Source organism: Saccopteryx bilineata, chromosome X (assembly GCF_036850765.1).
Source record: "Saccopteryx bilineata isolate mSacBil1 chromosome X, mSacBil1_pri_phased_curated, whole genome shotgun sequence".
NCBI classification, from domain to species: Eukaryota; Metazoa; Chordata; class Mammalia; order Chiroptera; family Emballonuridae; genus Saccopteryx; species Saccopteryx bilineata.
Window position 1 is genome coordinate 129,987,565 of NC_089502.1, and position 16,437 is coordinate 130,004,001.

Below are 16,437 nucleotides of genomic sequence, written 5' to 3' on the forward strand. Positions count from 1 at the left end.
ATCCACAGAGCAATAGCTACCACTTATAGGGAGCTAATATATGTTCCAAACATTGTGCTACGTGCTTTTACATTTATAGAATCTCACTTAATCATCCTAATACTAAGACTAGGTTATTATTGTCCCCAGCATCCAGCTAACCAAAGGGAAGTTAAGTGAAGTTATGTAACCTGCACAAAAACCAAACAACAAATAAGTGAAAGAGGCAGAATCACTCTAAAGTCTGTGCTATTCACCACTTGCTAACATGACCTGCCCTCTTCTCTTCTCCCTTCCAACTATCTCTAGGCAAGCAGTCTGCACAAACTCTTTAAACTCACTCCTCTGTTCCTCCAGTGAGGCTGCCTGACAAGGACCCTGCAGAACCCCTTCTCAGACTACAAGCAGAGCTTCCTGAGTCCAGTTTTTGGCTTTGACACTCTGAGTGGACTCAGGAAATCACCTAATTTCTTTTAGTCTCTACATCCTTTCCTACAAAATGGTGCTAAGCACCATCTACTTCAGATGAACATCCTGGGGCTTACAAGATAACATACATGGATGTGTCAAATGCATCAGTATTATTTTTTTTTCTGAAGTAAGAAGCAGGGAGGCAGTCAGACTCCCACATGCGCCTGACCAGGATCCATCTGGCATGCCCACTAGGGGTCAATGCTCTGCCCTCTGGGCTATTGTACCACTGCGGTCGGAGCCATTCTAGGGCCTGAGGTGGAGGCCATGGAGCCATCCTCAGTGCCCAGGCCAACTTTGCTCCAATGGAGCCTTGGTTGTAGGAGGGGAAGAGAGAGATAGAGAGGAAGGAGAGCGGGAAGGGCGGAAAAGCAGGTGGGTGCTTCTCCTGTGTGCCCTAACCGGGCATCAAACCCAGGACCTCCACATTCCAGGCAAACACTCTACCACTGAGCCAACCGGCTAGGACCTGCATTCTTAATTCTCATAATAATAGTGAGATTTTTCAGCATCAAAACAATGTACAATTAAATGGACTGTTCTGAGCTTTGGGATTCTGTGAAGCATAATTATCTTCCTCCATAGCAACTGGATCAATACTTTGGAAGGTCATATCTTGGAACCCAAAGGAGAAACTTTATAATTAAAGCCTTCTTTCACTTTTGAATAATCTTGCAAAATTTTGATATTCATCTACAAAGCTGGGATTGCTTTCAGTTATGTGACTTGTCTTTAAACCTCAATTTCAGGAAAGAACTACACCCTAGAACCATCATTATTTAAAGAATTTTAAAAATCTACTTTTTCAAGAATATCCAGTAAGAACAGAGGTTTTATGAGGAATCAAAGTTCTTTATCAGAACTATTTATAGGAAATAAGAGCGGCTGTAATTAGAAAGGCCTGTAATAAGTCTATCCACTAGAAAAATACATGTTCCAAAATACTGGAATAAAATAGAATTATTACTATTCCTCCATCACTAATGTACTGCAAATATACAGTCCAAATCACCCTAAATTATAGAGTCATATGTATATGCACTTAATTTGCAAAAACACTCATAAAGTTTAATGAAGTTAACTCTCAGCTGGTAGATTTATTACTAGTTATTTAATATGAACACAGCACATAAAGATTGTTTAGTAACAAACATTATACGTTCCCCATTAGAACATGCTCACTAATTGTAATATTTGATTTGCCTAATTCTTTCCTGTATGATCGAATTAGGCCAAATCCAAGTCCATTTGCTTTATGGCACCTACTCAGCTGTAGGTTCTTGCTGAAACTTCGTTTTCAATCTGCTCTATCTCTTATGATATGCCTGGCACTTGAGGCCCATAGTTAGCCAAGGAATGAATCAAAAGTTGGTGCTTTCTGGCACCACCAGGTTTAATTGCTTGGACTTGGGTTAGTTGAAAGGCATGAGGCCAGTAAAACTTGCCAGAAAACAACATTTAGCACTTACTGCTTTGAGGTCTTCATTAACGTGAGTATCATTCATTATAAACTCAGGATAGCCAACTTTTGCCAAAACAGCCCTTGCCTATGAAAAGGAGAAAGAAAAATGATGTCAGAGTTTCAGCACTTAAATCATTAATAATCACAGGATGTAGGAAGCAACCTTCATCTGAAAATTCCATTTACTGAATATCTACTATATTCAACCCACTGTGAAGGGCAAAAAAAATTTTAAGTCATTTCCCTAAACTACTAAAAAATACAATGAATGTAGCAAATAACTACATATATATGTATGATAAAATAAAGGTTTTAATAGAAATAGACAATATTATTATCAAAATCCAGAATACAGACTATTCCCTCATGGGGAGAACACTTAATGGAGGACGGGCCAAATTGAGTCTCGGAGAACAGTTGGGATTTCAAAATGCAGAGCAGAGCAGAAGGACACTCCGGGAGAGGAAGCAGCAGGGGCCGAGTCAGGGAGATGGAAACAAAGGGCATGTGGGAGAGATGGTGAGTAGCTGCTTTAGTTGGACCAGAAAGCACGGGGGTGGGCAAGCAGAAACAGTACAGAAAAACTGGCTTGGGCCAGATCACAGGGATTCCCAAATGCCATGCTGAAGAGTCTACATTTCATTTTATAGATTACAGAGCACTAAGTATTTTTAGCAGCAGTAAAATGAGACAAGCCACCCTTCAGCAAGATTATCTGTGCACAAGATTATCTTGTGAATGACGCAAGATTGGAGGTAGGGGTCCAGGCTAGTTTAGGATGCATCACATCCATCCTTTTGATAGTCACGCTAATTATTCCCTGTGTTTTGCAGCATATAGGGAATGGAATTTTTAAAAATCACCTTAGGCACATACAAGGAGGGTCCACAGCAGGGACTGGCAAACTATGGCACTGGGCCAAATCCAGTCCTCCCTCCCCCCTACCTCTGTTCTTATAAATAAAGTTTTACTGTGACAGGTCCATGTCCACTCACATGTAATCTGTGACTGCTTTTGCACTACAACGATGTTGTTTGCTAGTCTGAACAGAAACCATGTAGCCCACAAAGCCTCAAATACTTCCTACCTGGTCATTGATAGTAAAGGTTTTACAACCCTTACAATTCCAAGTGAAAAATTTCCCCACTCCTCTCCCCAGATGCTAGGTTTAAAAGAACAAAAAGCAGCTTACTCAAAGAGTAAGTACATTGTTGGGGATTTCCCCAAATCTGCTGGGTTCCCTTCAATCACTTCTGTACATCCTTCCCCAGCATCTATGTTCTTTTTCTTTTCTAATGGCCAGCACCTGAAATGCTTTGCAGGTCCCTGGGAGTTCATTTGCCACCTGTCTCCAAACCCACTCCCATGCCAGCAGCCCTCAGCAGACAACGGACGGTGCAGGAGTATGAGAGCCCAGCAATGCAGGACCGACTGTGAGGGAAAATGGGCACTCCAGAGTTCCGCAGGACGAAGCATCTGAGACTTCCCCTGAAATCGCATTGCACCCTTCCCTGCCTGACTTTCTCCATTCCCACACTGGTTCCTCTTGGGAGCGCCTGCTGGATAAATCCTACATCACTTGCACACAAATCCTCATCTCCACCTTTACCTCCAGAAGACCCAACATAGGACTCCAGGCAACTTCAAGCATATTGGTTTATTCCAGCAAAGCAAAACGAGTGACCTTTGCACATTGTTCTTGGTAACGAGTTTTTTCCTTTACTCTCTTTCAATTTCCTTCACTCAAAAAATAAATAGAATAAGATAGTACATTTTTCTTATCTTCCTTGAGATAATTCAAATATTAAATATCAGCGGAAACCTGAAACTCAACACTCAGAGAGGATTTCACAAGTGCCGCAGGACACAGTCATAATGGGTTTTGCTGTTCCAGAGACTCAAACACAGCGCAGATCAAATTCTGCTTCAAAACCCTGTGACGGTGAAAGCCTGATGTGACCCAGATACTAGATAACTAGAGGTTACAACATTCCCCTCAACACCAAGCAATTTATCATATGTCTATAGGTTACCTCATTCCAAATTGTTTTATTTTCCTCATTGTATTTAACACCTCACTGTATTTTATCATCTCACCACAAGTCACATGCATAACTAGAACAAATAAAGAGCTCCAGACAGTTTCCCCAAAATAAAGACATTTATAGGCTGAGTCATCCCCAACAGTTTTCTGAACACTGGTTTTTCCAAAGCACACTGTTGAATTATGCATTGTTTTACCACCTCATGCTCTGGGACACCCCCCCCCCACTGAATTATGGAGCTTCACAAAATCCATTCTCTTCTGCACTAGATATGCAGGTCATTGAGTTCTTTTTTTATTATTTATTTAGCAACATCATGGTTGAAGAGAGCCAGAACAGAGATACGAAGAATCCCTATTCATCTCCCAAGGACACAAAGATGGAATAAGGTAATAATACTAGTAGCAACATTGCCAACATGTGAATACAGTGCTCTTCTTCCCAAAATGTGCTGAATAAATTCCTTTATTCAGCCTGGCCTGTGGTGGTGCAGTGAATAAATCATTGACCTGGAACGCTGGGATTACCAGATCAAAACCCAGGGCTTGCCCGGTCAGGGCACATATGAGAAGCAATCAATGAACAACTAAAATGAAGCAACTACAATCTCTCTCCCTCTCTCTAAATCAATAAAATAAAAATCTTTAAAGATTAACCCAAAGAGGTTCATAAAAGTGCCCAAGGTTAAATGCAGGGAGAGAATCTTAAAAGCAGCAAAAGAAAAGCAGTTAGTTACCTATAAGGCAGCTCCCATAAAACTTCCAACTGATTTCTCAACAGAGACTCTGTTGATCAGAAGAAAGTGGCAAGATACATTCAAAGTGATGAAGAAAAGAACCTACAACCAAGATTACTCTACCCAGCAAGGCTATTATTTAGAATAGAAGGACAGAGAAAGAGCTACCCAGACAAGAAAAAGCTAAACCAGTGTTACAAGAAATGTTGAGAACATTATACTGAGTGAAATAAGTAAATCAGAAAAAGCTAAGAACTGTATGATTCCATACATAGGTGGGACACAAAGTTGAGACTCATGGACATAGATAAGAGTGCAGTGGTTACTAGGAGGAGGGGAAAGGGGTAAGAGGGAGGGGGCTGGGGAGGGACATAAAGAGGGACAAATACAAGGTGACAGAGGATGATTTGATTTTGGGTGATGGATATACAACATTATCAACTGTCCAAATGATGTAGAGAGGTTTGCCCAAAATCTATGTACTCTAGTTGACCAATGTCACTCTGTTAAATTTAATTGTCTAAATGAAAAAAAAATTTTTTGGTAGGTAATTATATTTTTATTAAAATATGTTTTATTAAAATAATATTGTATATTAAAATTTGTTTTCACTCACATTTATTCATAAACAAATTACATAATAAAATTTTGTTTACTTGAACGAATCATTTTTGTATTTAACATTTTTTAATTTTAATATTTTGTCCTGCCCATGAAAAAAGTTTTCTTTCTAATCTGGCCCGGGGGCAAAAACTGTTCGCCACGCCTGATCTGGGTGCTAGGTGTGCTCATTGCTACTGAGGTGTTGGTGCTTCCGGGACCCCTAAGCTGACATGTATTTGTTTATACATATTTAAAAATATTTCAATATATAACCTCTCTATTTGTAGTAAGCTAAACATGAATTCTTTTTTTATCTTATTTTTATTAATTTTAAAGCAGTGACATTGATAAATCAGGATACATATGTTCCAAGAAAACATCTCCAGATTATTTTGACCTTTGATTATGCTGCATACCCCTCACTCAAAGTCAAATCATCCTCTGTCATCTCAACACCAGAAAGACAAACAATCCAATCAAAAAATGGGCAAAAGAAATGAATAGACACTTCTCCAAAGAGGATATACAGATGGCCAATAGGCATATAAAAAAATGCTCAACATCACTAATCATTAGAGAAATGCAAATTAAAACCACAATGAGATATAACCTCACACATGTCAGAATGGCACTCATCAACAAAACAACACAGAATAAGTGCTGGCGAGGATGTGAAGAAAAGGGAACCCTCCTGCACTGCTGGTGGGAATGCAGACTGGTGCAGCCACTGTGGAAAACAGTATGGAAATTCCTCAAAAAATTGAAAATCGAACTGCCTTTTGACCCAGCCATCCCACTTTTAGGAATATACCCCAAGGACACCATAGAACGGTTCCAGAAGGAGAAATGCACCCCCATGTTTATAGCAGTATTGTTCACAATAGCGAAGATCTGGAAACAGCCCAAGTGTCCATCAGAGGACGAGTGGATTAAACAGCTTTGGTACATATATACTATGGAATACTACTCAGCCATAAGAAATGATGACATTGGATCATTTACAATAACATGGATGGACCTTGGTAACATTATACGGAGTGAAATAAGTAAATCAGAAAAAACTAGGAACTATATGAACCCATGTATAGATGGGACATAAAAATGAGACTCAGAGACATGGACAAGAATGTGATGGTAACAAGGAGTGGGGTGGAGGGGTGGGGAGGGGGCAAGGAAGGAGAGGGGAATAAATGAAAATATTTTTTAAAAGGTTAAAGGGTCTTAAGAAGAAGATTTTTAAAAAAATACGAGTAATAAAATGGCAATAAAGACATATCTATCAACAATTACTTTAAATGCAAATGAATTAAATATCCCGGTCACAATACATACGGTGGGGGAAATGGATAACAAAGCAAGACCCTTACATATGCTGTCTATAAAACTGACTTCAGATCCAATACACACATAGACTGAACATAAAGAAATGGAAAAGGGCATTTCATGACAATGGAAACAAACAAACAACAAAAGCTGGGGTAACAATGCTTATACCAAACAAAATTAATTCCACTTCTGGTTATTTATCTAAAATACACAGACATCCTTATGTTCACTGCAGCATTATTTACAATAACTAAGATATAAAAACAACCTTAGTGTCTATTAATGGATAAAGACATGCATATAAACAATGGAATGTGACTCAACCATAGGAAAGAATGAAATTCTGCCATATACAACGTGGATAGACCTAGAGGATATCACGCTGAGTGAAATTAGTCAGACAGAGAAGGACAAGTGACATATGGTTTCACTTATATGTGGAATCTAAAAATCAAAATAAATGAACAAACAGAACAGAAACAGACTCATAGATACAGATGACGGTTGCCAGATGGGTGGGGGTTTGGGGGATGGGTGAAAAAGGTGATGGAATTAAGAAGTACAAGATGATAGTTACAGAATAGTTACAGGGATATAAAGTACAGCTAAGGGAGATGACGTCAGAGTAACGGCAGGGTAGGAAGCGATACCAATAAATCTCCCCCAAAACTCAACAAGATTTTCAACCAGAAACAGAAAAACCTATTCTTGGAGCCTCCAGATGTTTTGCAATACACCCAAAGGTATGGTCAAGTGAAAAATTGGCTAAATATATAACCAAACCCCGAAGGAAATAGGGAGTAAGAAACGCTCCGCCTTCCTCACTAACCTAAACAGGGCGGCTTTCACTGGGAACTGAGAATATAGAAACTAAGGCGGGCAAAGGGGGTGAATAGATCCAGGCCGCCACACAAACAGCCAAACCAGACTGTGACACAGAGATCCAAGCCGAGGAAAAACTGTTCCTGTGGCAACCCGGGCAATACAAGCTAACACTCGTGCCAAACCCAGACAAAGAAAGACAAGTGAGGAAGCCATTTTCCCCGATCTCCTGGTCAGCGCTCACAGATAGTGGGCGAGAGATTCCTTCCAAGATCCGGGAGTGGGCGCCCGTGTTATCCCACAGAGAGGCAGAGTCAGGGGCCTTTGTGTGGGCCGAAAGCGGAATCTCTGGACCGCCCCAGCGCCCTGGGAAAGCCACGCACAGGGAGGGAGTGAGAACTAATTCCAATGCTGGAACTTTTCCATGCGGGTGGGGGTTTCATTCAGAGGGTGAGGCAGCTGGCCTGATATCCTGGTCTGCGTGCAGATAGTGAGCGAGAGATTCCTCTGAGTGCCTCAGCAGTGTGCGCCCGTGTTATCCCACAGAGGGGCAGAGCCAGGGGCCTTTGTGTGGGCCAAAAGCGGAATCTCGGGCCACCCCAGCACCTTGAAAAAGCCGCGCACTGGGACGGAGCGAGAGCCAATTCCAATGCTGGAACTTTTCCGTGCGGGTATGGGTTTCACTCAGAGGGTGAGACTTCTGGCCTGATATCCTGGGCTGCGCGCGCAGATAGTGAGCGAGAGTTTCCTCCAAGTGCCCCGGGAGTGGGCGCCCGCCGGTGTTACCGGACAGAGTGGCAGAGCCAGAGGTCTTTGAATGGGCGGAAGCCCCGCCTGATTATGCTAGCAGCTCTGACTGACTGAGCCTTACCCAGAGCCCTGTGCTGAGTAGCAATAGAGTGGGGAGTTGCCAGCTCTTTGAGCCTCTTACTATCCAGCAGCAACCCCATAGCTGGATTATCAGGCTACTAATTGAGGAAGGAAAAACTAGGAGAAAGGCTCCAGGAACACGGACTCTCTCACTGTCAGAGCCTATGAAAGCTAATGAGCCTTGACTCCCAACGAGACTAAAGCACAATACATGACATTGCCATAGAGACTTATCAACTGCAAACCTCTACCTGAGCGTGCCAAAGGGGCAGAACCCGGGGTACAGAGACACCGACCAGGAAGAGGGAGAGAAAAGAAAAAGCAAGAAGATAACCTCTCAAAATCAAGAATAATCTGCAGACTTTATAACCTATCCCATTTTATTATATTTGTTCATTTGTTTCTCTTAATTTCATTCTTGATATTTTTTTTTCCTCCTCCAATTTGGTCGTTTACCTCTCTGCTGGTCTTTCTCTCCTCTCCTTGAACTACACTACCCATAAGCGTTACATCTCCCATTATCTTTTCTTTCCTCTTCCTTTCTCTCTATGAGGGTTGCACTCCAAAACCCTTAACTCTCTCTCTCTCTTTCTCTCTCTCCTCTTTTTTCTTTTTTCTTCTTTTAGTGGTTCGCTCTTTTCTCTCTCTCTCTCTCTTTCTTTTCTCCCTCTATATTAGTTTCTTCCTTTCTCCTTTACGTCTCCTCTCACTCAAACCTCAATAATGAGCAAATTATCTTTTCTGGGACTCAAACTTATGTTTGTGGCATTTTGGGGGGGTTTTACTTCACCTTTTTAACTCACTAGCAGTGCTCCCATCCCTGGCTCTTCATTTTATCTAGTTCTAGTTCCACTAAATACAATAGTAATTTTTTAATTTGTCCCCCCATTTTCCTATTTCCTTCTTATTCCTCTCATTATAACTCTTAGTCAACCAACACCTAAAAGCAAATCATTTTATTCTTGACCCAAATTTTTTCCTTATTTTCTTTTTGTGGGTCCATACCCCCTTTCTTTTTTTTTTTTTTTTTTTTTTGCCCCTTTATTACTTTTCCCCAATTCAGGCCCTCCATTACAGGCATTGTTTGTTCTATTTAATACAATATAATTCACAGTTCACCACAAGATTTTCTCAAGAAAGAGGGGAGAGGAGAGGAGAGGAAAAAAGGAGGGGGGGAATAATTTCCTTTTTTTAAAATTTTTATTTTATTTTTCTTTATTTCATTATTAATTTTAAAAAAACAACTTTTTTTGATTTTTTATTTTTTAACTTTTTATTCTTTATTAAATCTCATTAATACTATCAACAAAACCGTCCTCACGTGCCATTAAGGAAGAGAAAATCAAATATCATGGATACAAAAGAAAGAGAGATAACACAGCTAGATGAGAAAAAATCTATGGAGAAAAAATTTAATATATTGGAAACCTTGGAGCTAAATGACAGAGAATTCAATATAGAAATCCTAAAAATGCTCCGAGATATACAAGAAAACACAGAAAGGCAATTTAGGGAGCTCAGAAAACAACTCAATAAACACAAAGAATATATTACCAAGGAAATTGAAACTATAAAAACAAATCAAACAGAGATGAAAAACTCAATTCACGAGCTGGAAAACGAAGTAACAAGCTCAGCTAATAGAACAGGCCAGATAGAAGAGAGGATTAGTGAAATAGAAGACAAGCAACTTGAGGCACAACAGAGAGAAGAAGAAAGAGACTCAAAAATTTTTAAAAAATGAGATAGCCCTACAAGAATTATCTGACTCCATCAAAAAGAATAACATAAGAATAATAGGTATATCAGAGGGAGAAGAGAGAGAAAATGGAATGGAGAACATACTCAAACAAATAATAGATGAGAACTTCCCAAACCTGTGGAAAGAACTAAAGCCTCAAATTCAAGAAGCATACAGAACTCCGAGTTTTCTTAACCCCAACAAACCTACTCCAAGGCACATCATAATGAAATTGGCACAAACCAACGGCAAAGAAAAAATTCTCAAGGCAGCCAGGGAAAAGAAGAATACAACATATAAAGGAAAGCCCATTAGATTATCATCAGATTTCTCAGCAGAAACTCTACAAGCTAGAAGAGAGTGGACCCCAATATTTAAAGTCCTGAAAGAGAGAAACTTTCAGCCACGAATACTATACTCATCAAAGCTATCCTTCAAATATGAAAGAGAAATAAAAACATTCACAGATACAGAAAAGATGAGGTAATTTATCATCAGAAAACACCCACTCCAGGAAATACTAAAGGGGGTTCTCCAATCAGATACAAAGAACAAAAAAAAAAAAAAAAACAAAGCCACAAGTAAAAGCTCCAAGAAGAACACAATAAAACCAAATTTAAACTGTGACAACAACAAAAAAAGGGGGGGAGAGAGGATGGAGATTAACAGTAGCAAAGGACGATGGAGTGCAAAAGTACTCACAAAATAGTTCGCTACAATGAACAGGGTAGGGACCCTTTTCATTACTTAAAGGAAACCATCACTGAAAAAACCACCACAGAAGCACATGATTTAAAAAAGATAGCAACAGAGGAAAGATGTATGGAATACAACCAAATAAAAACAAAAGATAGAAAGATGAAAGAGAAGGATCAAACAAGACACAAAACTAACAGAAAGCAATATATAAAATGGCAATAGGGAACTCACAAGTGTCAATAATTACACTAAATGTAAACGGATTAAACTCACCAATAAAAAGGCACAGAGTAGCAGAATGGATTAAAAAAGAAAATCCAACTGTATGCTGCCTACAGGAAACTCATCTAAGTAACAAGGATAAAAACAAATTCAAAGTGAAAGGCTGGAAAACAATACTCCAAGCAAATAACATCCAAAAAAAAAAGGCATAGCAATACTCATATCTGATAATGCTGACTACAAGACAGCAAAAGTACTCAGAGACAAAAATGGCCATTTCATAATGGCTAAGGGGACACTGAATCAAGAAGATATAACAACTCTTAATATATATGCACCAAACCAAGGGGCACCAAAATATATAAGACAGCTACTTATTGACCTTAAAACAAAAACTGACAAAAATACAATCATACCTGGAGACCTCAATACACCGCTGATGGCTCTAGATCGGTCATCCAAACAGAGAATCAACAAAGATATAGTGGCCTTAAACAAAACACTAGAGCACCTGGATATGATAGACATCTACAGGACATTTCATCCCAAAGTGACTGAGTATACATTTTTCTCCAGTGTACATGGATCCTTCTCAAGAATTGACCATATGTTGGGCCACAAAAACAACATCAACAAATTCAGAAAAATCGAAGTTGTACCAAGCATATTTTCTGATCATAAAGCCTTGAAACTAGAATTCAACTGCAAAAAAGAGGGAAAAAATCCCATGAAAATGTGGAAACTAAACAACATACTTTAAAAAAATAAATGGGTCAAAGAAGAAATAAGTGCAAAAATCAAAAGATATATACAGACAAATGAAAATGACAATACGACATATCAGAATCTATGGGATGCAGCAAAAGCAGTGATAAGAGGGAAGTTCATATCACTTCAGGCATAAATGAACAAACAAGATAGAGCCCAAGTGAACCACTTAACTTCACACCTTAAGGAACTAGAAAAAGAAGAACAAAGACAACCCAAAACCAGCCGAAGAAAGGAAATAAAAATCAGAGCAGAAATAAATGAAATAGAGAACAGAAAAAGAAAAACTATAGAAAAAATTAATAGAACAAGGAGCTGGTTCTTTGAAAAGATCAATAAAATTGACAAACCCTTGGCAAGACTTACCAAGGAAAAAAGAGAAAGAACTCATATAAACAAAATCCAAAATGAAAGAGGAGAAATCACCACGGACACCGTAGATATACAAAGAATTATTGTAGAATACTATGAAAAACTTTATGCCACTAAATTCAACAACCTAGAAGAAATGGATAAATTCCTAGAACAATACAACCTTCCTAGACTGAGTCAAGAAGAAGCAGAAAGCCAAAACAGACCTATTAGTAGAGAAGAAATAGAAAAAACCATTAAAAACCTCTCCAAAAATAAAAGTCCAGGCCCTGACCGCTATACCAGCGAATTTTATCAAACATTCAAAAAAGACTTGGTTCCTATTCTACTCAAAGTCTTCCAAAAAATTGAAGAAGAAGCAATACTTCCAAACACATTTTATGAGGCCAACATAACCCTCATACCAAAACCAGGCAAGGATGGCACAGAAAAAGAAAACTACAGACCAATATCTCTAATGAATACAGATGCTAAAATACTAAACAAAATACTAGCAAATCGAATACAACAATATATTAAAAAAATAATACATCATGATAAAGTGGGATTCATCCCAGAATCTCAAGGATGGTTCAACATACATAAAACGGTTAACGTAACACACCATATCAACAAAACAAAGAACAAAAACCACATGATCTTATCAATAGATGCAGAAAAAGCTTTCGATAAAATACAACACAATTTTATGTTTAAGACTCTCAACAAAATGGGTATAGAAGGAAAATATCTCAACATGATAAAGGCCACATATGATAAACCATCAGCTAACATCATATTAAATGGCACTAAACTGAAGGCTTTCCCCCTTAAATCAGGAACAAGACAAGGTTGTCCACTCTCTCCACTCTTATTTAATGTGGTACTAGAGGTTCTAGCCAGAGCAATCAGACAAGACAAAGAAATAAAAGGCATCCATGTCAGAAAAGAAGAAGTAAAGGTATCACTTTTTGCAGATAATATGATCCTATACATCGAAAACCCCAAAGAATCCACAAAAAGATTACTAGAAACAATAAGCCAATACAGTAAGATCACAGGATACAAAATTAACATACAGAAGTCAATAGCCTTTCTATATGCCAACAATGAAACAATTGAGAATGAACTCAAAAGAATAATCCCCTTCACGATTGCAACAAAAAATAAATAAAATACTTAGGAATAAACATAACAAAGAATGTAAAGGACTTATATAATGAAAACTATAAACCATTGTTAAGAGAAATCGAAAAAGATATAATGAGATGGAAGAATATACCTTATTCTTGGTTAGGAAGAATAAATATAATCAAGATGGCTATATTACCCAAAGCAATATACAAATTTAATGCAATTCCCATCAAAATTCCAATGACATTTTTTAAAGAAATAGAGCAAAAAATCATCAGATTTATATGGAACTATAAAAAACCCCGAATAGCCAAAGCAATCCTAAAGAAAAAGAATGAAGCTGGGGGCATTACAATACCTGACTTCAAACTATATTATAGGGCCACAACAATCAAAACAGCATGGTATTGGCAGAAAAATAGACACTCAGACCAATGGAACAGAATAGAAAGTCCAGAAATAAAACCACATATATATAGTCAAATAGTTTTTGAGAAAGGAGCCAACAACACACAATGGAGAAAAGAACGCCTCTTCAATAAATGGTGCTGGGAAAACTGGAAAGCCACATGCAAAAGAATGAAACTGGACTACAGTTTGTCCCCCTATACTAAAATTAACTCAAAATGGATCAAAGATCTAAACATAAGACCTGAAACAATTAAGTACATAGAAGAAGACATAGGTACTAAACTCATGGACCTGGGTTTTAAAGAGCATTTTATGAATTTGACTCCAAAGGCAAGAGAAGTGAAGGCAAAAATTAATGAATGGGACTACATCAGACTAAGAAGTTTTTGCTCAGCAAGAGAAACTGATAACAAAATAAACAGAAAGCCAACTAAATGGGAAATGATATTTTCAAACAACAGCTCAGATAAGGGCCTAATATCCAAAATATACAAAGAACTCATAAAACTCAACAACAAACAAACAAACAATCCAATAAAAAAAATGGGAAGAGGACATGAACAGACACTTCTCCCAGGAAGAAATACAAATGGCCAATATATAAAAAGATGCTCATCTTCTTTAGTTACTAGAGAAATGCAAATCAAAACGGCAATGAGATACCACCTCACACCTGTTAGATTAGCTATTATTAACAAGACAGGTAATAGCAAATGTTGGAGAGGCTGTGGAGAAAAAGGAACCCTCATCGACTGTTGGTGGAAATGTAAAGTAGTACAACCATTATGGAAGAAAGTATGGTGGTTCCTCAAAAAACTGAAAATAGAACTACCTTATGACCCAGCAATCCCTCTACTGGGTATATACCCCCAAAACTCAGAAACAGTGATACCTAAAGACACATGCAGCCCCATGTTCATTTCAGCATTGTTCACAGTGGCCAGGACATGGAAACAACCAAAAAGCCCGTCAATAGATGACTGGAGAAAGAAGATGTGGCACATATACACTATGGAATACTACTCAGCCATAAGAAATGATGACATCGGATCATTTACAGCAAAATGGTGGGACCTTGATAACATTATACGAAGCAAAATAAGTAAATCAGAAAAAACCAGGAACTGCATTATTCCATACGTAGGTGGGACATAAAAGAGAAACTAAGAGACATTGATAAGAGTGTGGTGGTTACGGGGGGAGGGGGGAAAGGGAGAGGGAAAGGGGGAGTGGGAGGGGCACAAAGAAAACTAGATAGAAGGTGACAAAGAACAATCTGACTTTGGGTGATGGGTATGCAACATAATTGAAAGACAAGATAACCTGGACTTGTTATCTTTGAATATATGTATCCTGATTTATTGATGCCGCCCCGTTAAAGAAATAAAATTATTAAAAAAAAATAATAGCCCTGGCCAGTTGGCTCAGCGGTAGAGCGTCGGCCTAGCGTGCGGAGGACCCGGGTTCGATTCCCAGTCAGGGCACACAGGAGAAGCGCCCATTTGCTTCTCCACCCCTCCGCCGCGTTTTCCTCTCTGTCTCTCTCTTCCCCTCCCGCAGCTAAGGCTCCATTGGAGCAAAGATGGCCCGGGCGCTGGGGATGGCTCTGTGGCCTCTGCCTCAGGCGCTAGAGTGGCTCTGGTCACAACATGGCGACGCCCCGGAGGGGCAGAGCATCACCCCCTGGTGGGCAGAGCATCGCCCCATGGTGGGCGTGCCGGGTGGATCCCGGTCGGGCGCATGCGGGAGTCTGTCTGACTGTCTCTCCCTGTTTCCAGCTTCAGAAAAATGAAATAATAATAATAATAATAATAATAAAGTACAGCTAAGAAATATAGTCAATAATATTCTAATAATTATACATGGTGTCAGATGGTACTAGGTTTACTGGGGTGACCACTTCATGAGTTATACAACTGTCTAATCACTGAGTTGTACTCCTGAAGCTAATATAATATTTTATGTCAGCTGTGCTTGAAAAATAATTTTTTTGCTTAATCCCTTCACATTTTTCACCCAGCCTCACAATCCCCTCCCCTCTGATAGATGGCAGTCTGTTCCTATGTCTCTGAGTCTGTTTCTATTTTGCTTGTTAGTATATTTTGTTCATTAGATTCCACATATGAGTGAAATCCTATGGTACTTGTCTTTCTCTGAGTGGCTTATTTCCCTTAGCATAATGTTCTCCAGGTCCATCCATGCTGTCACAGAGGATAAGATTTCCTTCTTTTTACCACCTCAGTCTCTGTCCCAGAGACTCAAACACAGTGTAGATCAAATTCTGCCTTCAAAACCCCGTGAGTGACACTGAAAGCCTGTTGTGACCCAGACACTAGATAACTCGAGGTTACAACGCTCCCCTCAACACCAAGCAATGCATCATATATCTATATGTTACCTCATTCCAAATTGTTTTATTTTCCTCATTGTATTTAACACCTCACTGTATTTTATCATCTCACCACAAGACACATGCATAACTAGAACAAATAAAGAGCTCCAGACAGTTTCCCCCAAAATAAAGACATTTATAGGCTGAGTCATCCCCAACAATTTTCTGAACACTGGTCCTTCCGAAGCACGCTGTTGATTATTCTGATTCATGGGGACGCTTATCTATCCTCCACTGCAGTATGATGCGTGAGCCTCTGAACCACACCCAAAAGCAATTTGCAGAATTAAAATTTTTGAAGGCTTATAATACATCAGTGCTATTCTTATCGAGACGGAAAAATTAGATTTGTTAGATAACTACGCTGTTATTATTTGTGGGATCCAGATAGTCCCAAAGGATATT

At 39.0% G+C, this 16,437-nt stretch overlaps 1 protein-coding gene across 1 annotated transcript in view; it reads right to left on the reverse strand.

The window, feature by feature from the left end:
• Nucleotides 1-16,437, reverse strand: part of PHEX (phosphate regulating endopeptidase X-linked) — a 226,607-nt gene that overhangs the window by 64,392 nt on the left and 145,778 nt on the right. The window contains exon 13 of the mRNA XM_066249884.1: nucleotides 1,920-1,997. Within this exon, the coding sequence (XP_066105981.1) occupies nucleotides 1,920-1,997 (78 nt within the window). The remainder of the gene's footprint in view (nucleotides 1-1,919; nucleotides 1,998-16,437) is intronic.